This window comes from Hibiscus syriacus, unplaced genomic scaffold (assembly GCF_006381635.1).
Source record: "Hibiscus syriacus cultivar Baekdansim isolate YM2019G1 unplaced genomic scaffold, ASM638163v2 tig00112127_pilon, whole genome shotgun sequence".
In the NCBI taxonomy this organism is placed as follows: Eukaryota; Viridiplantae; Streptophyta; class Magnoliopsida; order Malvales; family Malvaceae; genus Hibiscus; species Hibiscus syriacus.
Window position 1 is genome coordinate 170,341 of NW_024063259.1, and position 23,662 is coordinate 194,002.

Consider the following 23,662-nt stretch of genomic DNA (forward strand, 5'->3'; position numbering starts at 1 on the left):
TCAGAAGATAATAATTCAAGTAAGGTGTATAGTACTATAAATAATTTTATTTGTGGGTTTCTCCGAAAAATCCCGCGATTACGGGTTGTTTTTTGGTTTCCTTCAATCGCCCGCTCGCAAATCCATGGCTTGATCCAATCCCAGAAAACGTCCACCTTTTTCTTGAATATTTCATTTTGAATATGCACCGTTCAAATTATTGGGGTTTTCGTCGCCGGCTGGTACCCTTTCCGTTTCGTCTTGTTTGAATTCACAAATTCACAGGGTTTTCTCTGATTTCAGATCTGGGTTCTTTTTTGGACGCGGTTTCGCTGCTAAAATTTTGCAAAGATGTTTTGGCGTATGACTGGATTGTCAACTGCGTCTCCTGTGAGTTTCGCCTTTTTCTTCCTCTGTTTTTTAGCTACGCAGAGGTGTACGCCATTTCTCATGATTTTGATTGAATTCTGGGTTTTTTTTCTTCTTATTTTTACACGTGGATTTCTTTTTGGCTGCTGGTAAATAGCTAGAAGAATAATAATGCCATGAAATAATATGTTTCAAAGTTTGGAATGGTTCAAAAGCTACAAGTATTGGGTAGTCCTCATTGTTAGAATATTGGTACAATGTAGACTAGAGGGGCGTTTCACTCCGTACATTGTTCCATTCAAATCAAGTACATGGATCAGACAGCATTTATTACGGGATAAAATGAGAACCCTGCTTCCATTGGAATCAGTTAGCGTGTTTTCAAATTTGAAATTCGGTGTTTGTACTCTGGCATCAATGTTTTCAATATGCTGTTCCATCCATTGAGAGCTTTGGATGAGTGGATTGGAGTGCAATATTGTCTTTGTTCCCTTTGGTATACATTAGTATAGTTTAGATTTGCAAAAGGGACAATAGTTGGATCCTTTGTTTTTCTTTGAAGTAAGTGAGAATCTTGGGGCCGGGGGGGGGTGGATCTTATGCTTACTTTATTATTTTAGTTGCAGCAAAAAAGAATTCGCAGAATTTTTTAGAATTTTACCCAGGCTCCATGTTTCTCTAGAAGCCTAAGATGGCAAACCTGTAATGATTGTCTAGACGGGGCCTTTGTTCTTTTATTTGGTTTTCTTTTGACATTTTTTGTTTTTGTGATCAATGCAGATTAATTCAATTCTAGATAAGGATAATTTTACATTGGAGGAGCTTCTTGATGAGGATGAAATTATTCAGGAATGCAAATCCCTCAATGGACGGCTTATAAACTTGTGTGTTGTCTATTCTTTACATATGCTTGCTTTCTTTATTGTTTCAAGTCATAGCATGCTGAATTGCTCTGTACCATCATGTTTCTATCAAACAATAAAGTGCTTTTAAAATCTAATCTCCATGCAGGTATTTTAATATCCTCTCAAAAAATTTCGAGTTATTCGAGTTGACGAGTCCTATTTTATAACTTGGATTTGATTTGAATTTTTTTCGAGTCGAGTCGAGTTGAGGCAAATTTTCGAGTTTCTATTTAAATTTAATTATAAATATTTATAATATTATGAAATTATTTAATTCTAATTTAAATGATATTTTATAATCATATACAATACATATATACATTTTTTATATTTTTTCATATGTGATTTACATATACCATATAAAGTCGAGGGATTCAACTCAAACCTTGACTTAAACGTGAAAATTAATCTACTAATTACTAAAACTTTCGAGTTATTCGAGTTATATTTTACAACTCGATTTGAATTTGAAATTTTTTCGAGTGGAGTTTATGAAACTACAATTCGAACTCAATTAGAGTCGAGTTTTTTCGAATCGAGTTGAGTAAAAAAAAATCGGTTTTTTGAGTCGAGTCGAGTTTTGCTCACCCCTACCCTTGGTTTTATAGCTGGCTTCTTCTTCAAAGCCTAAAGGACAGAATTTTTGTTATACTGCATTTGCAGTGTGCTCGCATGGGAAGAAGTGTGGTCATCTTGGTTGTAACATGCCACAGAAGCATTTCGTTACTCCAGTAACAGCTATTAACGGCGGTGATCGATTTGTTATAAATAGATAACATTAGTAACCGATTTGTTATAGATCGATAACATTTGTGACCAATTTGTTACTTTTGAAACTTTAGTGGGAAAATGAAAACTTACTCAAACTTAAGTGACCTATTGTGTATTTTACCCTTAATTTTACTGGTCATCCAAATGAAGCTTAGAAGATGAAGTGAAAAAACCCTGTTGGACATAAAGGTGACCTCAAGAAGATATCAACAATTTCAAAGTAAAAGCACAAAGCCCAGTGTCCAAAAACTGTGACCTCAAGAAGATATCAACAATTTCAAAGTAAAAGCACAAAGCCCAGGGTCCAAAAACTATGTCATGGTTTATACTTGGAGCAGGTCAAGCTAAAGCATTTTTACCACCTGTAGTAGAATGTGAACTATCCAAACCTGTAGCTCATTTTCAATTAACGGGCAACAATCCAATTTCTATCTAAAATAGCATAAGCCATGTACCAAAGTTGTCTTGCCCACTGGCCAGTTCTTAAGAGATGATGAGTCAACTCAGCTTCTTTTCTGCATAAAAAGCATCTTTTATGCCAAAGTTCCTTTTTCTCACGTTGCTTCCATCTCAAAGAAAATATCCTTAGTTGTGAACTCAATAGAGGATGTAGATGGCTTGAATTCTGGCAGGGTTGGATATTTGCCAAGTTTAATCTGTACTTTGCAAATAGTTTGTATGTCAATGACTAATTTTGTATCTATGCTTTGCTGGTGTTGGTTTTTCTTCACTGTTGTCTTTGTTCTTATATGCAGTTTGCGGGAGAAGGCTCAAGTTGAACAACTTATTCAATATATTGTAGTAGAACCTCCGCAGAATGCCGATAAGAAGCAAATTTTCAAGTAGTTTTTAATAGTTTTAGTTGATCAGTTTGTAACTCTGTTCCCTTGATATTACTATATACATAATGTTTTGTAATGTTGGCTTTGTGTGATTGTAGGTTTCCTTCGATTGCATATGAGATATTTACATGTGAGGTTGATATCATACTAAAAACATTAGTAGAAGACGAGGGAGTACGAAGTTGACCCTTTTATTTCTCCCTTTTTTGTGGTTGTGTTTTTATTTATGTTAGTTTCTAAATCATTTTGTGTTTGCTCTTCTTGCAGTTAATGAACTTGTTATTTTCCTTTTTGAATAAAAATCACTCTCATAGCGCCCAGCTGGCAGGGTACTTCAGCAGGGTATTCTGTTATGAACTTTTGAGATATTCATATGTTTAGAATTGTAGCTCTTTTGCTTTCAATTTTGTTTGCTCTGTTTAATTCAAGGATTGAAAATATCTTGTTATGTATGTTTCATATTTGATTACTTTTTCTTGCTAGGTTGTCATTTGTCTGCTGTTGCAGAAGACATCGACATTCATGCAATATATTAAGGTGCATTTAAGATTCTATTAAACTTGATTGAGGTATCCCTTGTATATATTTATTCTGTTAAGACAGGTATGATGATTTTTTGTGCTATTACATGACATTTATGTGAATATTGTTTTACTTTAGTATTATATATTGAAAGTTTGACACATATCATTCTAAGAATGAACTTTAAATTTATATTTGCTTTCAAAATCTGATTTGATTTTAAACAAATAGTCATCTTAGAATCATGACTTTGTGATATTCGTTGCAGTTTGGTCCATCTAACTGTTGAATTTGGTTGTGCTCTTCTTTTTAGGGGTAGCTTCGTCTGTGATCTTGTATTCTCTCTTTTGTAATATTGTTAACCTTTATGTCAATGATTGACTATTAATTAAATACCTATAGAGGTAGGAGGAACCTTATAAAGTCTCTCAAAGTGGGGAATGAAGTCATTTCGGATCCTAGCAGGATAAAAGCCTCAGTGGTGGATTTTTTTAAGGCTTTGTTTCAACAGGGAAAATCCTCTGGAGGTTGACGATTTGGATCTGGAATTTCTTAATCTTTCGAATGAGCAAAGTTTGGCTCTTGAAAAGCCATTTTCTGAAGAGGAAATATGGGAAGTAATTGCCAATTCGGATTGTAACAAAGTGCCTGGTCCTGATGGCCTAAATTTAGGCTTTTTTAAGAAATTCTGGTCAAGTTTGAAGGAGGTGTTGCTGCTGTTTTTTAGGGAGTTTTATGAGGGGAAGGATTGGGATATGGAGATTAATCACTCTTTCATTTCTCTTATTCCAAAGAAGGTTAATCCGGAGGGGCTTGATGATTTTAGGTCAATTAGCCTTGTTGGAGGGTTTTATAAAATTCTTTCAAAGGTTCTAGCTAGAAGGTTGAGTTCATGTATTAATGAAGTTATAAGTCCGTCTCAATTTGCATTCATCCCGGGGAGACACATTATGGATTGCTCCTTTATTGCAAATGAAGGTATTGACTTTTGGAGGAAGAAAGGATTGAAGGGGGTGGTATTTAAGGTGGACTTTAAAAGAGTTTATGACTCGGTGAATTGGGAGATTTTGATGAAAATAATGGGTAAAATGGGATTTGGAGCTAGATGGTGCTCATGGATACTTAAATGTGTGTCAACAACTTCTATTTCTATTTTAGTAAACGGAAATCCTATAGAGAAAATTCACCCCTCAAGAGGTATAAGGCAGGGCTGTTCACTATCTCCAATGTTGTTTAATTTGGGGGGAGAGTTGCTGCATTTACTGTTGGTAAAAGCAGTGGACAAGGGGTTGTTTTCGGGTTTCGAGCTAGGTACTCTAGATCGATCATTCATGCTATCACATTTACAATTCACGTACGATCTTATAATTTTCAGCAAAGCAACAATTCGCGATTTGTTGAATGTTAGGAGGGTGTTGTTCATTTTTGAGATATTGGTGGGATTGAAGCTGAATTTTACAAAAAGCAGAATATTTGGAATTAATGTTGAGGATGAGGTCCTAGATTCATGGGCTAAGGAGATTGGATGTTCAATGGGTTCTTTTCCTTTGGAATACCTTGGGCTACCATTGGGAGTCAAGAGGAACCCTTTTGCCTTGTGGGAGCCTGTTGTGTAGAAATTCTACAGTACATTGGCTGGTTGGAAGGCTAACACCCTATCGTGGCTGGAAGGGCTGTTTTGGTTAAATCCGTTTTGTGTTCTCTCCCCATTTACTTCCTATCTATTTTTCGGATACCAATTAGTGTTTTCAACAAGTTAAACTCAATTATGGCAGGTTTTTTATGGGGAAGTTCGGCAGAAAAGAAGAACATTCACTGGTTGAATTGGAAGTCGGTGTGTAAGCCAAAGAAATTGGGAGGTTTAGGGATTTCGAATTTGCTGCTCTTGAATAGGGCTCTTTTGGGGAAATGGGTTTGAAAATTTGCTTCGGAAAAGAATTCTTGGTGGAAAAAAGTGGTCTGCAGTGTGAACAATTTGGATACAAATGCTATGATGATTGAGAATAATTGGACAGTTAGAGCTTCTTGGATTTGGAGAGGAGTTATTCAAAATTTCTTTTCTATGGATGAATTTGGGGATTGCCTTAGAAAAAACATGTGTTTGAGAGCTGGAAATGGAGAATTAGTGGAGTTTTGGAATGATACATGGCTGGGCATTGTTCCTCTCAAGGAAAGGTTTCCGAGACTATTTGCATTATCGAATGACAAAAGGGGTAAGGTGGCACATTTCAGGATGCACAGTAACTCAGGATGGGTGTGGGTTATACAAGTGAGAAGGAATTTGGTGGACTTGGAGGTTGACCAATGGTTGCAGCTTATTACATTGTTGAATAGTACCACTCTCTCATTATTAGAGGAAGATTGTTGGATATGATTAGGTAATGGTGAGGGTTGTTTTTCAGCTAAATCGTGTATCACAAAGTTTTATGATCAGGAGGGTAATTGGGAGAGACATGTTTGGGCAGGGGTTGCTCCTCCACGTGTAGAAGCTTTTGTATGGCAAGTTGCACATCAAAGGAGGAGCTGTCGAAGAGAGGAGTGGCTGGGATTGAGGACCTTTTATGCCCGATGTGTGGGAAGGGGGAGGAGTCGATCTCACATCTGTTTTTGCATTGTGAGGTGGTTTGGGTTCTGTGGTCTAGATTTTTGAGGGGATTGAATGTTTCTTTTGTGGTTCCTAAGAAGGTGATTGACTTCTTAATTTTGTGGGACGAGTTAATTCCGAGATCTACTATTTGGAAATTCATTCCAAGGGCGGTGTTGTGGTCGGTTTGGAAATGTAGGAACGATATTATTTTCCAGAAAGGGAAAGTGGATTCTGCTCTGCTGTTCTTTCTTTCTAGATTTAGAACTGCTTCTTGGTTTGGGGTGAGATTCAAGGATATTAATATTCCTTTTGACTCTCTAGTTGGGGATTTAAAATTGGCAGACTCGATTGGAAGACAGAATCAGAGGTGTGATCCTACTTCTAGGTGGATACCTCCGCCAAAAGGTTTCATTAAACTTAATATTGATGGGGCAATGGTAAAGGGATGGGACAAAGGAGGAATTGGAGGTCTGATTAGGGATGACAGAGGTTTGAAACTAGGAATATTCTCTGAAAAAATTGGAGGAGGTCCGCCTATTCTTGCAGAGCTGTTGGCGATCAAAAGAGGTTGCAGTCTCATCGAGGAGTTAGGATCTTTTCCAACTCAGAGGATTTTTTTGGAGTCAGACTCGACTACAACCCTAAAGTTGATTAAAAATCCAGACTTATGTACCCCGTTGTTTCAGTCGTTGGTAAGAGGCGTAGCTAATTATGTGGAAGGAAAGGGCATCATTTTAAGACATATTGTGAGAGCTGCTAACTGGGAAGCAGCTGAGTTAGCAAAAGCTGGTATAGGATGATCTGTGGTTATGAGTTATTGTTTTTAGGATGTGATGTCTATTCAGTTTTTAAGGATTATGGTTTTAGTGCTGCAGTTTGTGTTTAGGTTGTTAAGTCTTATGTTTTTAGCAGACTATGGTTATGGATTGGTTTTATGTTTGTTCCAGATTAATAAATTCAGAGGCGCTCTTTTCCTCCTTCCTATGTCCTTCATGTTACTTATATAACATGTAAGATATGAAGGGGTTTTTAATGAGGCCTATATTCTATAAAAAAAAATACCTGTAGTATTGTTAACCTTTTTGTCCATGATTGTTTAAGTATTGGAGGTGTTTTCCCTGTTTCACATTCCAAATTGGCAGGAAATTCATGGCTTCCCCCTAAAAATTGTATGTTCCCTCATTAGGAAGAGGAATCTAAATATCAGCTTGCTGAATTTTGGTGGCAGTTTGCTGTTCTTTCTAGCATCGCCTACGTGGTTGTGTTGCAGTTGTTTTTAATGCTTTGTATAAGGAAGATAGTTGGTCTTGTTTTGAATTGGATTTGTAGTTACCATTATATCATTGATCTTGATTCTCTGCCTTCATGATGCTGTGCAGGGTCATCAGGAAATTGTTGAGATGCTAGTTGACCTGATTGGCATAACTTCCATAATGGAGGTTAGTGTTTCTTTATTCTCCCCCCCCCCCAAATATATGGACCTATAAAAAGCTTTAGGTTTTTTACCCTTTTTATTCTCTGCGCTCATTTAATTGGGATTTCTTCTGCATTTGATTTGTCTACCAAATTTAATGTTATCAGAGTATTTCTGTTTGCAATGAATTAAATAAACTTTGATCTTGGATTGCCACTCCTGACCCTACTGAGGGGATTTTAGTTAGCTTATGAGAAAATTCTTTGTTAAGCAGGTTTTAATCCGTCTGATTGGTGCTGATGAGCATATGTACACTAACTACATGGAGTCAATGCAATGGATAGAGGATACAAATATATTGGAGTTGATTGTGGACAAGTTCAGCACTTCAGTAAGTGCCTTTAAATGTTTGAGCATACCAAAATGGGTACTTTTCTTCTACTTTGGTAAAATGTGGTTGTTACTTCTCTTCCTCATCTTTATGTGTGGGATAGGTGGAGATTTTCTTTAACTTGTGCTCTAGCTTTATCTTCTCATTTTTATTTTTCCTTCATTTTTTTAGGATGATAGCTCTGATTTTGTCCAAGTATTTGACAATTTCTATTCCTTCCACAGTTCCCCCTTATGCAACTGAGGAGCCTTTGGTTGAAAATACGTTAGCATCAAATAATGGCTTCTAGTGTAGAATTTGAAGTGATAAGATGCGAACATTTTATTGTCTTCTACTTCAGGGCACTTTTGGAACTACTAATGTATACTCACACTAAGATATGTTTGTAAAAATGCGCTTAACAAATTTTTAAATCTTATACTACTTAACATTTTTACAGTATTGCACTCCTAGTGTGGAATGTATTGTAGCCAACGCAAATACATCCATTCAAGGATTAGTGAGAATGTTCCATCATTGGATGAGTTAATCCAAAATGTCTGCTTTAGGAGCTGTAGGAGGATCGTGGGTTGCTTTCGTTGATAATCTTAGTAGGCGAGTGCATAGGAGGGTATTGTGGGATCGTTTTAGCCGTTTTGGTAAGGTGATTAAAGTTTTTATACCGTTTGTTAATAGCAGACCCAACTACAAGAACAAGACGTTTGCTTTTGTGCATTTTGCGAGTAAGGAGGATTTGATTGCTGCGAAGGAGAAGATGAACAACGCCCTTGTTGATGGGAGGAGGATATTAGTATCTTTTGCGAAATATAGGAGGAGTAGTGGTCCGAGGAACGTGAATCGCAATAGAGTAGTGGAGGCTGGAGGTGCAGGTGTCGAGGTTACGAAAAGGCCACATGCAGCTAGCCGAGTGGTTGAGGCCAGGAAGAAGGAGATGATGAACAGGTTCCAGGATGGCAGAACATATAAGGATACGGTAGTAGGTGTGAAAAAAGATGAGGGTCAGCAATCCAGAAACCTTGGGGACAGGAGAGAGGAGAAGAACGACATGGATTTCTTCATTCCTTTGGAGGAAAGAGCATGGCTGAGGACTTCATTAACAGGCATCGTTAAAAGGATATTTGAGGTTGAGTTTGTGCAAAGGGCATTGAGAACAGAGGGAATCAATGTTAAGGTAGTTAGATGGGGTTATGCGAGAAATGCATGTTTGGTAGTTTTCCGGTCGGTGGAGGAGAAGGAAGCAGCTATAGAAGATAAATGGGAAGTTTTGTCCTTTTGGTTTGAAAGGTTGGAGCCGGTGATCGAAGAGAAGGGTGTTCCATTACCTTACTGCTCAGTATCCATGACGGGCGTTCCATTAAACTGCTGGTCAGTTTCTTTTTTTACTAGTTTGGCATCGAGATGGGGCAAATTAGTGAAGATTCAAGAACAGACAGCTCAAAGAGTCGACTGCAGGGTGGCTCAGATGTTATTAAGAGTTGAAAGTCCGTTTGACATCCCTCCATATGTCATTTTTAATACACTTGGAAGGTCCTTTACTATCAAGATTAAGGTAGAAAGCAGTGATGATTTCTTCCCTGAGCTTGAGGAAGGGGAAGATGATGAAAGGGTCGATGAAGATGGTTCTCAAGGAGGAACAGTGATTCCTTGGGAGAGGGATTCGTCCGAGGGGAGCAAAGGGGAGAATCGAGGTGGTCTGCAAGGGCAGGTTAATTCTCAGCAGATGTCAGACTCTAGAAGCAGGGTTGAAGAGTGGGTCCGAGATTCTTCAAAGGGAGGTGGACCAATGAACGAGGGGAGTTTGAAAAATTGCGCTGAAGCCGAGGAAAGTTCAAAGGTTGACCTTTGTATCGAGGGGACAGTACTAGGAGAAGGTTGCAGCAAGCAGACTGTGTCAGGGACTTTTTCTGATGGGGGTAAAAAGGTGGCCAGCTTGCAAGGAGACTCCTCGGGGAAAGATAAAGTTGTTCAAGAGGATGGGCTTATTTACAACATGGGAAGGAGGGAAGTATTTGGGCCTGAACAGTTTAGTTCATCACCAAAGAAGAATGGTAAGAAGTCTGAGCCTTCAATTTCAGATACACAGGTTGGATATGGTATGCAGAATGGGGTTGTGCCGCTATCAATGCGAAGACCTTTGGGGGGGAGTGTATCGGGTAATAATGTCGAGAGAGGATATCAGAATAAAGTTTATGCTAGGAGGAGGGCTGCCAAAAGTTGTGATGGTATGGATGATGGTATTGGAGCAGGAGAAAAGAATCAGAGGAGGACAGAAGCAATGGAGTGCTGGACAGTAGCCAATTTATTGGGGGTAAAGTTTAAAGGCGGAGAAAAGGAATTCCTGACCAAAGTTGTCCCTTTGGTGAAGGATAGAGATAATTGAGGGGTGGTAGTTGGTTTAGGGGGTATGGTCATAAAATGCTTTTGATGGTAGAATGGTCCATTATGTGTTGGAATGTTAGGGGTCTGGGTAGGAAGGTTAAAGCACGTGCCATTAGGAGATTTGTAGAGGAGAAAAAACCAACTATCTTATTTTTGCAAGAATCCAAATTGGAAATTGTTAGCACTATGTTAGGTAGGAAAATGGGAGGCAAAATCCTTAATGGGTGGGCAGTTGTGCCTGCTGTAGGTTCTGCTGGTGGCCTAATAACAATGTGGAATCAGAAGGTATTTGTGGTGAAGGATACGGTCATCCGAACTAGATTTGTGGCGTTAAAGGGTTGGTTGGATGGTATGACAAACCATTGTTGTTTTATAAATGTTTATGGTCCAAGTGTGGAGGCTGATAAAGAGCCATTTTTCAGGGAATTACTCTCCTTTCTGGAACAGGTGGACTGCCCAGTTTGTTTAGGTGGGGATTTTAATGCCTTTTTGACGAAGGAAGAGAAAAGGGGTGGTGATGTGAATTTGACGTTGATGAATATTTTTCGAGATTTTGTATCTAAGGCAAATCTAATCGATTTACCCTTAGTGGGAGGTCAGTTCACGTGGTGTAATAACAGGGAAGTTCCCACCTTTGAGAGATTGGATCGGTTTTTAGTTGATCATAGTTTTTTCTCGCAATTCCCAATGATCAATCAAAATCTGCAGCCTAGGTCCATTTCTGATCACAATATCATTCTGCTGGAGAATAGGGAGTGCAATTGGGGGCCAAAGCCGTTTAGATTGTTTAATTATATGTTGGAGGAGGAAGGGTTTAGTGAACTGTTGACAAAAGAACTGTTCAATCGGGGTACACAGGAAAACTCGAGACCCATTTCCAAAAATCTTAGCCGGGTGAAGGATGTTGCAATAAATTGGGCTGGTAAGGGTTTTCTCCAATTACCAAGCAGAATCAGAACCTTGGAGACTGAGATACAGGATATGGAATTAAAATTGCAACAAGGGTCTTCTTTGGTGTCAATGAATTCTATTGTTGAAGCAAAGAGAGAATTATGGGAGTTACAAAAAAAGGAAGAATCAATTTGGATGCAAAAGTCTAGATTGAAATGGAGATTGGAGGGAGATAAGAACACAAGGTTTTTCCATCAGAGTGCAGCAATTAGAGGGAGGATAAACTACATAAAAGCTATCAAAGTTGATGGTGAAATTGTTGAAGACCCAAGGTCAGTAAAAGCTTCAGTGGTGGAGTTTTTCAAGGGGTTGTATAATCAAACAAACACCCTGGAGGCAGAGGAATTAAATCTGGATTTTCTCAAGTTGTCCGAAGGTCAGCGTTTAGCCTTGGAGAAGCCTTTTTCTGAAGAGGAAGTTTGGGAAGCTATTTCTCATTCAGATATCAACAAAGCTCCGGGTCCGGATGGTCTAAACTTAGGATTTTTTTAAGAAGTTCTGGCCTAATTTGAAGGATGATATGATGAGGTTTTTTAGGGATTTCTACGTGGGAAAGGTTTGGGAGCCGGAGGTTAACTTCTCCTTCATTTCTCTTATTCCAAAGAAGGCAAATCCGGAGGGATTGGAAGAGTTTAGGCCAATTAGCCTAGTGGGAGGGCTTTATAAAGTCATCTCTAAGGTCTTAGCTAGAAGATTGAGTTTGTATCTCAACGATATTATAAGTCAGTCCCAATTCGCTTTTATTCCGGGGAGGAATATCTTGGATTGCTCTTTCATTGCAAATGAGAGTATTGATTTTTGGAGGAAGAGAGGGCTGAAGGGAGTAGTTTTCAAGGTGGATTTTATGAGAGCTTATGATTCGGTAGATTGGAAAATTTTGATTCAGATTATGAGTAAAATGGGGTTTGGAGAAAAGTGGAGGTCGTGGATGTTCCAGTGCATGTCAACTGCTGAGATTTCGGTCTTGTTAAATGGATCGCCAACGGAGAAATTTCATATAGCCAGAGGTTTAAGACAGGGCTGTTCACTTTCACCTATGCTTTTCAATTTGGCTACGGAATTGTTGCATTTACTGTTATCTAAAGCAGTAGATATGGGATTGTTTTCGGGGTTCGAGTTAGGACTGCAGGACCGAGCATTCAAGTTGTCACACCTTCAATTTGCGGATGATCTTATAATTTTCAGCAAAGGTTCCATTCGTGAGTTGAGGAATATTAGAAGAGTGTTACTGATTTATGAACTTCTGGTGGGGCTGAAGTTAAATCTAGGTAAAAGCAGGATTTTTGGAATCAATGTTGAAGAAGGGGAGCTAACTAATTGGGCTGAAGTTATTGGCTGCTCGGTTGGATACCTTCCATCTGAATATTTAGGTCTGCCTCTGGGGTACAAGAGGAATTCGACTGCTATGTGGATCCGATAGTGGCGAGATTTAACGCTAAATTGACTGGTTGGATAGCTAATTCTCTATCGGTAGCGGGAAGAGTGGTTTTGGTCAAATCGGTACTATGCTCTCTTCCGGTCTATTTTATGTCTATGTTCAGAATCCCAGCTACGGTGATACTCAAACTTAACTCTATTATGGCTTCATTTCTGTGGGGGGATACGATTGATAAGAAGAAAATCCATTGGGTCAATTGGAAGTCGATCTCTAAACCAAGATTTATGGGGGGTCTAGGGGTCCCTAATCTAGCACTTTTGAACCGAGCTTTATTAGGAAAATGGGTTTGGAAGTTTACTTCTGAAAAGAATTCTTGGTGGAAGAAAGTGATTTGTGCCGCCTACAATTTGGATCCCAAATCTATTATTCTGGGGAATTCGGTGCCAGCTCGTGCATCTTGGATTTGGAAAGGTGTGGTGAAAAACTTTTTCAATAGTGATGATTTTGGAGAATGTCTTAAAAGGAATATGCGATTGAAGGCGGGGAAAGGGGAAGATGTGCAGTTTTGGAATGATGTATGGTTGGGTGATGTTCCCCTCAAATCATTGTTTCCTAGACTTTATGTTCTCTCAATTAATAAATCGGGTAAAGTGAAAGAGTTTAGGGAACAGAATGCTTCGGGTTGGGTGTGGGACATCCAAATGAGAAGGAATTTGGCTGATTGGGAAGTAGAACAGTGGATGCAATTGATTTCTATGTTGAATAATACCTCTCCTTTTCCCAGTGCAGATGATTGTTGGATTTGGTTAGGGAATGGTGAAGGAAATTTTACAGCTAAATCTTGTATAAAAGCTTTTTATGTACAACGGGACTCTGAGCAAAATCAAGTGAATTGGGATAAGATTATTTGGTCTGGTTTAGCTCCTCCAAGGGTGGAATTGTTTGTCTGGCAGCTAGTACAACATAGAGTACCGGTTAAAGAGGAGTTAGTTAAGAGGGGTGTTGCAGAGATTGTTGACCAACGTTGTGTTCTGTGTGGTAGGGAGGTGGAATCAGTTTCTCATCTGTTTCTGCATTGTAGGGTTGTGTGGGGTCTGTGGTCCTCCTTCTTGAAAATGTGGGATGTGTCATTGGTGACTCCAAAGTGTACAATGGAATTTCTAATTTTGTGGGACGATTTAATGACTAACTCTTTGATTTGGAGATTCATTCCTAGGGCAGTGATGTGGTCAGTATGGAAGTGTAGAAATGAGATTATCTTTCAGAAAGGCAAGCTGGATTTGGTCAGATTATCTTTCATTGTTAGATTCAGAGTGGCTTCCTGGTTCAGTGCTCATTTCAAGGATGCGGGTATTCCTCTAGATTCTCTAGTAGGTGACTTGAAAATTGCTGACTCGATTGGTAGATCAAGAACGGTTTGCTCTCAACATGCTTGCTGGGTTCCTCCACCGGAGGGGTTCCTAAAGTTAAATGTTGATGGAGCGATGGTTTCGGGGTGGGAAAAAGGAGGTATTGGTGGTCTGGTTCGAGATAGTAGGGGTCAATTGCTTCAGTGGTTTTCTGAAGCAGTAGGGGGTGGTCCTCCTATTTTGGCTGAACTGTTGGCTATCAAAAGAGGGATTTGTCTTATGGAGGAGTTGGATTTTGTCGCAAATCAAAGAGTTATCTTGGAATCAGACTCGTCTAACGCTCTGAAGTGGATTCAGAATCCGGGTTTAACCCCTCATTTGCATCTATCCTTGGTGAAGGATATAATTTCACTTTTGATTGGAAAGGATATTATGTTTAGGCATACTTCAAGGGCGGCAAACTGGGAAGCTGATAAACTTGCTAAAGATGGGATAGGGTGATTTTGGTTATAGTTGTGTTGTTTAACAGGAATTGTTCCTCCCTGTTTTGTTGAATGTCTGTGTTAAGTTTTATGTTCTTCCGTTGGAAGTGTAGGAGTTTGTTCAAGCTTGTAATCTGGTTATTATGAATAAAAGTTTTCTTGGCTCTCTATTCCTCCTTCGTTGTTCCTTCATGTTACTCTCATAACATGGAGGGATTGAAGGAGGATTTTAATGGGGCCTTTCTATCAAAAAAAAAAAAACATTTTTACAGTATTTAAAACTTCCTATTCCTTATGTTGAATATTCACGTACTTCATATGTAGGAATACCAATTTAAGAATGATAGAGATGATATGCTGATTCTTTGTCAGATATCTTGGAGTGATTCCGATGTAAATGTTTTCTGATCTTTGAAGAGTATCACCGACTTACTTTTTTATCAAGGGCATGTGATTAAGGTGTTATTTCATTTATTTATTTTTTGGAAATGTGGGTCTATCTTCATTGAAAACTGTTAAAATGCATTTTACAGGATTCTGCCGAGGTGCATGCAAATGCAGCTGAAACCTTATGTGCTATAACACGATTTGCTCCTCCTGGTCTTGCTGCCAAAATTTCAAGCCCAAAGTAAGTGTTGTTTTTTCCTCTCATTTTTCTATTAGATTTGCTAAAAGTGTTCTCCGACTTGTAAATAATTTAATTCTGGTGTTTTTTTGGGTGCTGTCCTGAAGTTTCATAGGAAGATTATTTCGTCATGCTTTGGAAGACTCAAGACCAAAATCTGTTTTGGTCAATTCCTTGACTGTCTATATATCTTTGTTAGATCCCAAGAGGCTAACATTGGGTGTATATCATACGTACAACCACCAAGTCTCTCAAGGTTCAACAATATCTGCAAACCCTAAGACAGTTGAAGGCATGCTGGAGAATTTAGGTGAAGCCATCTCTTCTAGTTTACTATTAGCTGCATGACAAAATCCTTTTGCAGACTCACCTTGTTCGTAGTTGGAAAATTAATTAACTGGAGGTTACAGTGGCTTTATTTTCATAGCATAGGCTTTCTTGTTATATGTATATTCCACTTAGATTTACTATTTTGAATCATATTCTGAACTACTAAAAGGAAAGGAAGAAAAAGCATCAGCATCTCATGTTTTCTAATGACATAGGAATCACTGGAAAAAATTAGGGACTTGGGTATGATACATTTCGGAAATGGTGATATGAAAAGCTTTAAACAATTAGGACAGAATACGGTGGGATACATCAATAAAAAAATGTTTCATTAATTTAGATAAAAATTAAATTGTATATGAACTTTTCAATTGTATGCTTATTCTTGTAGTTGTATTGCATATTCAATTTAATCTAATCCACAACACAGTTTCACTTTTCAATGAAGGATTACTACAATTTATTGTTCCTTTCACTGCCATGCCCATCCATTTCTCGGATCTGTCCCTTTATGTCAGATATGTATCTGAATGTGTCAGATATGTATCTGAATGTGTCAGATGCTTATCAGTGCCCGAAACCAATATGGCTTGTACTTTGGGGATTCTGACCTGTTCTTCATAATTTATGAAAGATGCTTAATTAGTTCATTTGGACTGAATTTATACATCAATGTTATCTCACAGGAGAACTAATAAATCATCTTAACATGCTGCAGGTAATTTGCTTAAGCTTTTGGATATTTCATCATCAGAGTCAACCTTATTAACAACTTATGGAAAGTTGCAGCCTCCACTTGGGAAACACCGTTTAAAGGTGCTTTCAAAGTTACTTTTTTTTGTGGATTTTGAGGATTGAATCTGTCTTTTCTTTTTTGGTTCCTGCATGACTCAGCTTTAGCTGATGGGAACTTCATAATTTCTATACCAATACGCATACAGTCTATTCATGGATCACTGATTGCACAACCAGAAACCTGATGGGATTATTTATAATTTACATGAGATTCTCCAGATTGTAGAGCTTATTTCAGTCTTGCTGATGGTTGGAAGTGAAGCTGCTGAAAAGGAATTGATTCAACTGGGTGCTGTGCAAAGAATTCTGAACTTATTCTTTGAGTAAGTTTACGATTCCTTCTGTTCAGTGATATGTTTGCCGATTGGATCATATTTTTCATTCCTTTTGGTTCTGTATGCAGGTATCCATACAACAATTTCTTGCATCATCTTGTGGAGAACATAATATTGTCATGTTTAGAGAGCAAAAATGTTCCACTTGTTGGAAATCTTCTTCGTGAATGTAACCTTTTGGGAAAAATACTTGAAGCCGAAAAGAATTGCATGTTAGCTTCTGATCCAAATATGGTAGTTATGCCATCTTATTGGATCTGTACTGGAGGAGCTGTTTTGTAGCCTATTCTTTTGTTCTACATTTTTATTGTTTGAACTTGTTAACTTTTTACCTTCTGCCTGCTCTCATCTTTATTTTAATGCTGAACTGGTTTTTGGTTTTCCTTTGGTCCAATCTCCTGCAGCCAACAATTAGTGCTGAAGGTAGAGCACCACCAAAGATAGGGAATATTGGTCACTTGACTCGTATATCTAACAAACTTGTTCAGCTTGGAAATAGCAATGGTGAAATTCAGGCATATCTGCAGGTTTTAAATCATCCCTACAGCCTTCATTCCATTTTCTTAGTTACTTTTCACTTTTCGGTGTTATGTTTAGTTTTGCAATTTACAACACTTAATTGAACTTGAAATATCTTAAATTTCTGATTTGAGAATCAGAAGCAGACGATTTCTCCTATTGAGTGATATCTAACATTCGATCTATACAATAAGGATTCTGCATTTGCATTTTATTTTGGGACGAATATTAATCATCCATAATCAGGAGTTGCATTAAGTGTAGAACTATAAACAATATTTAGGTTAAGTACTTTTTATCAGCTGAGGACAAAGAAATGGGATTCTGAAACAAAATACAGACCAAATTGCAAACCTCCAGAAAAATGAGAATTTTTTTTCTTCATGAAATTATACTTATGGGAGTGCTAAAAAACTGATGTAATAGGTAACCTTTTATGTATAAAGAAAAAAGAGTTACCATTATACTTTAACACTGTCCCCAGTAGAAAAAGTTATTGTCAACTTTGAAAAAGCTCAAGTATTGGAAGATAGCCTTCTCCCATGTCATTCACTCCTCTCGTTTACCCTAGCTTTGAACCTTGAGATCTCCAAGTTCTAACCTCTGGGATGATTTAAGGGGAAAAGTTTTATCAATTGCTTCCAGATGCAAAATGATTTTCCCCGTTTCAATGGCCGTGTTCTTAATTGTTTTTCTTTTGACAGGAAAATAGTGAATGGATTGATTGGCAGAAGAATGTTCTATCAAAGCGTAATGCTATTGAAAATGTGTACCAGTGGGCTTGTGGGTATGTCAACTTTCTCTGATTGTTGTTTTATTTCACATTTATGCAGATGTTATCTGCAATTGCCATATTTCTGTGTGAATTGAAATTTTCAACATGACTAAAACTAAAATTCTGCAAGGCAGAACCTTGCTGATATCGCGATTGCCTCTATGGCTGCGTTGAGCCCCATTGACATAAATGTATAGCCTGCTAAATAGTCACTTACTATAGTTGGGGAAGGGTGATAGTATTGTAGTAAAACCGTTCTGCTATATTATCAATAAACACTATTGTTTTGAAATTACATGGATGAAGGTTAATGAAATTACACAAACTAGAAGAACGGTTATTAATTTGTTGGTTGGAGATCAATATAATGTTGGATTTGAAAAATAATTTTTGCATAAGCCTTATTTTTCTGGTCAGTATCCCTATGCAAGGTGTCAAACTTATTTGTCTGAGTTAGGAGCTTTGAAATTCTTCGGTTGCTCCATTAGCGGATATTTAGAACTTACTGTCTCTTATAATGAGTCGGCTAATGAGCAAGTTATATATAGAATTAGAAAGTGTAAACAGACGGTACGAGAGAAGAAAAAGCATGGGTGGTGTAGGTATACACATATGGAGTCCTATTTTCAACTCTAAAATAGAATGATTCTTTGACCCTTTAAACTGAATTTTGAAAGCTTTTTGAAATGTTAAAATGTTTTAGGTACAATGATTATTAATCTTTCTGAGCAATGTAAACTTGTTCTGGATAATTATTGCATCTGTTTTGATGTAGTCACTTGGGTGTGTTCTTGGCCGGTTTTCTTTATTGCTGGATGGTTATAATTGAACTCTTGTGAAGTTATGATCTGCTTAGGATATTGGGGTTTTGATATTCTAAGATATTTATTTATTTTTTGATAAAGAAACGAGGCCTCGTTAAAACCCCCCTTCATAACCACTGCTGTACAATAATACATCAGCGGACATTGAAGGAGGAAATGAGTGCCTCAAATGTTATTCCAAGAGTAAATTACACTTCATACGACAGCCGGCTATTACAAACACCCCCCCCCCCCACATAACCTCTTGCCTCTCTACAACCACACAATACTGAACTACTACCCTATACCCACCTTAGCCAAGCTGTCTGCCTCCCAATTCACAGACCTTTTTACAAACCTTATAATAACACTATGCTCGAAAACAACACTGACAATTTCCTTAACTAGCTGTGAAAATACGGTAGAACACACTTCTGGATTCTTAATCCAATTTACTGCATTTGCTGAGTCAGTCTCTACAATTAGCCAACCCTTTCCACACCACTCTGAATCCACAAACAAAACTAAACCAGCTTGGATGGCCTTCAATTCAGCTAAAATAGGGGGACCTGGACCAGCTGAAGCCGAAAATGAGCCCAAAACCTTGCTCTCTTCATTTCTTAGTATTCCCCCAATACCGCTGCTTTCCCAATCTCTTTTTACTGCCCCATCCACATTAATTTTAAAGAAACCCATGGAAGGGGGACTCCATGAGACTGGTGAAAGATTAATCTTCATGGACAGGTTACTTGAATCAGCCAGCTTCGGGTCACCAACAAGGCAATCAAAGAGAAGTGGAAAATTAGGAAATTTCGCTGAAAGCCATACCACCACTCTATATTCCTAGGGAATTGATTTTAATATTTTTATCACTGAACGACTTCTGCCTTTCTTTTTAAAATCAATCACCAAACCTGAAAACATGAATGATTTTGAGTGTCAGGCATGATTTTGGATGAGTTTTTTCGACTTGAATTGTTCATTTGCAAGCCAAAAAATTGAGACACTGAAAGGAAAATGCATAGAAAGATTCTTCAAGTTGTTACCTGCTGACTCTTTGGTTTGATATATTATTTATGACATTTTTTTCTCTCCGAGTTTTATTTGGTTTGATCAATTTTAACAGGAGGCCGACTACACTACAAGACAGGAGAGATAGTGATGATGATTACCAGGATAGGGATTATGATGTTACAGCCTTGGCAAATAACTTAAGCCAGGCATTTCAATATGGCATTTATACTAAAGATGATACGGATGAGGTGCTTTCTAGAATTCTTGTACTAATCCAGCCATATCTGTGTTGTATTTATGTACTTGTTGAATTCCAGGACCAAGAGAATGAACATCTAAGACAAATTATATTTTAGAAATAAGCAATTATCTTATGTTTTAAGGGGATGCATTTATTAGTTATACTGCAATTCATGAGACCTCATTTGCAATCATTTGTATTATATAACTGACTATTTGTCTTGAGTCGGAACTACATTTAATACCATTTAACATGTTTCAGTGTGTGGTTCTTGATTATCCCTAAACATTAGGCTAAAAAGGTCTTGCTGATTTTTCCAAAGCTGCTTGTACAGTTTTTTTTTTTATAGGAATTGAATGCCTCATTAAAAAACCCCTTCTTGATTAAGGAACTCAGATAAGTTCCTTCATCAGAGGAAGGAGGAAAAGAGTGCCTTATACTTCATTAATGAAATACATAAGATTACAACATGAAGATAAGTCCCTTACAAAAACTCCTAAAAACCCAAAATAAAATACCCCTAAAACATACTGAAATTATCCAATGGCAGATTTAGCCAACCCATCAGCCTCTATATTGGCTGTTCTAGTGACCCATCTAATAACACCCTCCACATCTTTAAGCTTAACTGCTATATCCCTGACAATGGAGACAAAAAAATGAGGACACAAAGTTCCATTCCTAATCCAATCAACTGCCAATTTACCTGCTTGTACAGTTATTGTGGTTTTCCCTTATATTACTTCGACTCTTCATTTTTCATTTACTTGTCTGTCATTTTTGCTTGACGTCCATACTGGACATATATCTTGGATATGGATATGGATATGAGATATGTCTTTCTAAGGACCCTTCCAATACACGGAACACTTGAATAAAATTGAAGATATCTACGTTGAAGACATATTTGCATCTAATATTCATAGAGTCCGAGTAACATAGGTTTTCCCTACTATTCTCATATTACTTCCGCAATATCTTTATCTTCTATTTCCAAACCAAACTTGTTATCTCTTTTAATTTAATGTCCTTTCTTCTCTGCATTTAGTTCAGATACCATTCTATTTCATATATTTCTCTGTTTTCATTCTGTTAAATTAGTAAACACTCTGATTTCAAATGCACTGCTTGTTTTTAATATGCCGGTATCATTTTTTTCATGTATGCGATGCTGTTTTTTAATTTGCTGATATCATTTTTTTCATATATTTCAGGTACATGGCTCACTTGAACGAGATGATGAGGTATATGCAATCTGCTATGATCTCAATTTAAAGTCTATAGCTGGAGAATTGGTCATTTTAATAGTTATGTAGGAAAAATGTATGGTATAATTTATTATGAAGATTCTTCCTCTCTGTGCTTGTCGATCTAGTTTTAGTGCAGAGCTGCAAGTTCTGTCTAATGATTTTGCATTCTTTTATCATCAAGAGAATCCTTTGTTTCTCAAATTCTTTGTTTTCTTACCTGTGTCCGACACCCGTGTTTAAAGCATATGACCCTCCAAATAAAAGGAAAAACTTAGAAGAAACTAAACATATCCACGTCGGACTCAGTGCCTAACTTGAAGAACATTCCCTCTCCCTGACATTTTTTTTCATTTCTTCAATTTTATCTTTGTGAATAATAAAAAACATATATTCTGATCATACTTTTCAGGATGTTTACTTTGATGATGAATCTGCTGAGGTTGTAATATCTTCTTTACGCCTAGGTGATGACCAAGAAAGGTTGGTTAAAATCTTATTTTGAATGAGGTGGTCAGGATTTGAATTTGGTCACTTTGCTAGCTATTGTGATATATATTTTGTTTTAACTCATTTGTTTGACCTAATTGGTGGGGCATTTTCTTTTCTGCTGCAGTGGTTCTCTTTTCACAAATTCCAACTGGTTTGCATTTGAAGATGGCAGAGTTTCAGGTGAACATTCAACTGGTGCTTTGCCTTGTGCATCACCTAATACTGATGGAGCTGGTGATGGTGAAGATGATAAGAAGGTTGGCAAAGATGATGACTTAGATGATACGGCAACATCTTCTCAGCTACCTGATGCAAAATTACAAGTTAACTCTGCTGATCTGTCTGACAACTCTAAGGAAGCTGGACCCAATGCAAATGATAAACCACCTTCCTGGGTTGAATGGAGAGAAACCCCAGATGGCACCGTGGCTTCCGTTTCTGATGGATCTGCTACTGTACGAAATGGTGAACTGCAAGTGAAGCTGGAGGATACAGGCAGTGGTCATGTCCCAGATGATATTACCAAACCTTCTCCAAGTGAAACTGCCTTGGAGCCATCTTCGAAACTGAAAAACGAAAACCTCGGTTCAGTCCCCCAATCTGGTGATGTCAATCCAAGTCCACCAGTTATTGAGGATGATGAGACAGCCTCAGGAGCAGGGGCGGCAAAGGAGACAGTGAACTAATGTAAATTCCAAAAAATACCTACTCATTCCGAGGCTACATCGATCTGATCAGAGCGATGGGCGCAGCTTGGTTGACTTTGAAGGAGACAGTTGTTTTCACACGGCCATCGACACAATTCTTAACCGGGAATTGTTGTCGGAGTCGATGATTCTTTATACCCCACCCATGCAAAGTTTATATATTTTGGCAGATTCGAGAGCAGCAGGTAAATGCAACATTTTCTGTTGTATAGGTTCTGCTTGTGAATTCAATCAGTAAAATGTTTAGTTCAAGATTAAAAAAAAAAACATGTTAATATGACATAAGTTGAGCTTTTTCTCATGAAAGTCAAAGTGCTGATTATAGGTACGATTTCTTATGAATTGCTTTTCATTTGTCCTTTGCTTCATGTACTTATCTAATCGTTTAATGTGCTTTTCAATTAATTTAGAGAAAATAGCCTTAGTAATCAAAACTTTCTTATAATATACGATTTTAATCTTTTTTTTTTTTGAATTTGTCAAAATGACCAACTAAATCGCAATGCGATCGATAATTCGTAACGCGATCTCCGGTATCGCAAATCAGTTTCCAGATTCGCAACGCGAACTTCGACTATTGCATTGTGATTTACATATTCGCATTGCGATAGTCTAAGTTAGCGTTGTGAATCTGGAAACTGATTTGCGATAGTTGAAGTTCGCGTTGCGATTTATTTCAAATTCGTTGCGAATAGTCGAAGTTCACGTTGCGATTTATTCCAAATTCGTTGCGATAGTCGAAGTTCGCGTTGCGATTTATTCCAAATTCGTTGCGGTAGTCCAAAATCGCAACGACTAGTGGTATTGCATTTGTTTCTTAAAAATTTTCTCTAAAAAGATAATATTCGCGTGGACGTGTCGAAGACACGTATTACCACGACCACGACCCGACCTGAGACGAGACGGACGGCGGCGGAGGCGCGCGCGCGCGAGAGTCCCCCTTGTTCTCTATCACTCAACTGAATCAGCAACTAATTGCATTAGTATTATACGATTAAATATGTCATAATTAAAAGTCAATCTACAATCAATCGCGATTATTGCAATTTTAAGCAAAACATTCAAAAAAAAATACATCACTCACGAGAATAAAAAAATTGTTATCGTGCAATTACAATCAATTAAAAATAAATTAGAATTGCATGAAAACTAAACGAACCACAAATATTTTTCATACAAATACTAAAGTTATTAACTATAATTCACAAATAATATCACTATTTAAGGCTCAATCCCACATAGTATTGGGAACAAGTGTTGGTAATACTTAATCTCACATAGTATTGGAAACACTATTGAGAATGGTATTTAAGGCTTGACTTTCCACTTCCTTGTTGAGTGATAGAGAACAAGGGGGACTCTCGCGCACTGCCGCCGCCGCCGTCGTCTCGGGTCGGGTCGTGGTCGTGGTAATACGTGTCTTCGACACGTCCGCGCGAATACTATCTTTTTAGAGAAAA

At 37.8% G+C, this 23,662-nt stretch overlaps 1 protein-coding gene across 1 annotated transcript; it reads left to right on the plus strand.

Moving 5' to 3' along the window:
• LOC120174837 (serine/threonine-protein phosphatase 6 regulatory subunit 2-like) lies at positions 1–22,524 on the plus strand. The gene is made up of 19 exons (XM_039181577.1): positions 1–369; positions 1,129–1,232; positions 2,780–2,866; positions 2,965–3,040; positions 3,134–3,208; positions 3,350–3,403; positions 7,355–7,414; positions 7,664–7,780; positions 14,853–14,947; positions 15,052–15,254; positions 15,993–16,090; positions 16,289–16,392; positions 16,473–16,638; positions 16,809–16,931; positions 17,628–17,710; positions 19,628–19,763; positions 20,971–21,000; positions 21,416–21,486; positions 21,620–22,524. The coding sequence occupies exons 1-19, from the start codon at positions 331–333 to the stop codon at positions 22,179–22,181; spliced, it is 2,283 nt and encodes a 760-aa protein (XP_039037508.1). The 5' UTR covers positions 1–330; the 3' UTR covers positions 22,182–22,524.
• The last annotated feature ends 1,138 nt before the right edge of the window (positions 22,525–23,662 follow it).

Bases quoted from the DNA above. Each gene is read 5' to 3' on its own strand.
- LOC120174837 (XM_039181577.1), top strand. From the start codon at position 331: ATGTTTTGGCGTATGACTGGATTGTCAACTGCGTCTCCT. The intron at 370-1,128 runs GTGAGTTTCGCC...TGATCAATGCAG, and splicing joins GATTGTCAACTGCGTCTCCT to ATTAATTCAATTCTAGATAA. The intron at 15,255-15,992 runs GTGAAGCCATCT...AACATGCTGCAG, and splicing joins AGGCATGCTGGAGAATTTAG to GTAATTTGCTTAAGCTTTTG.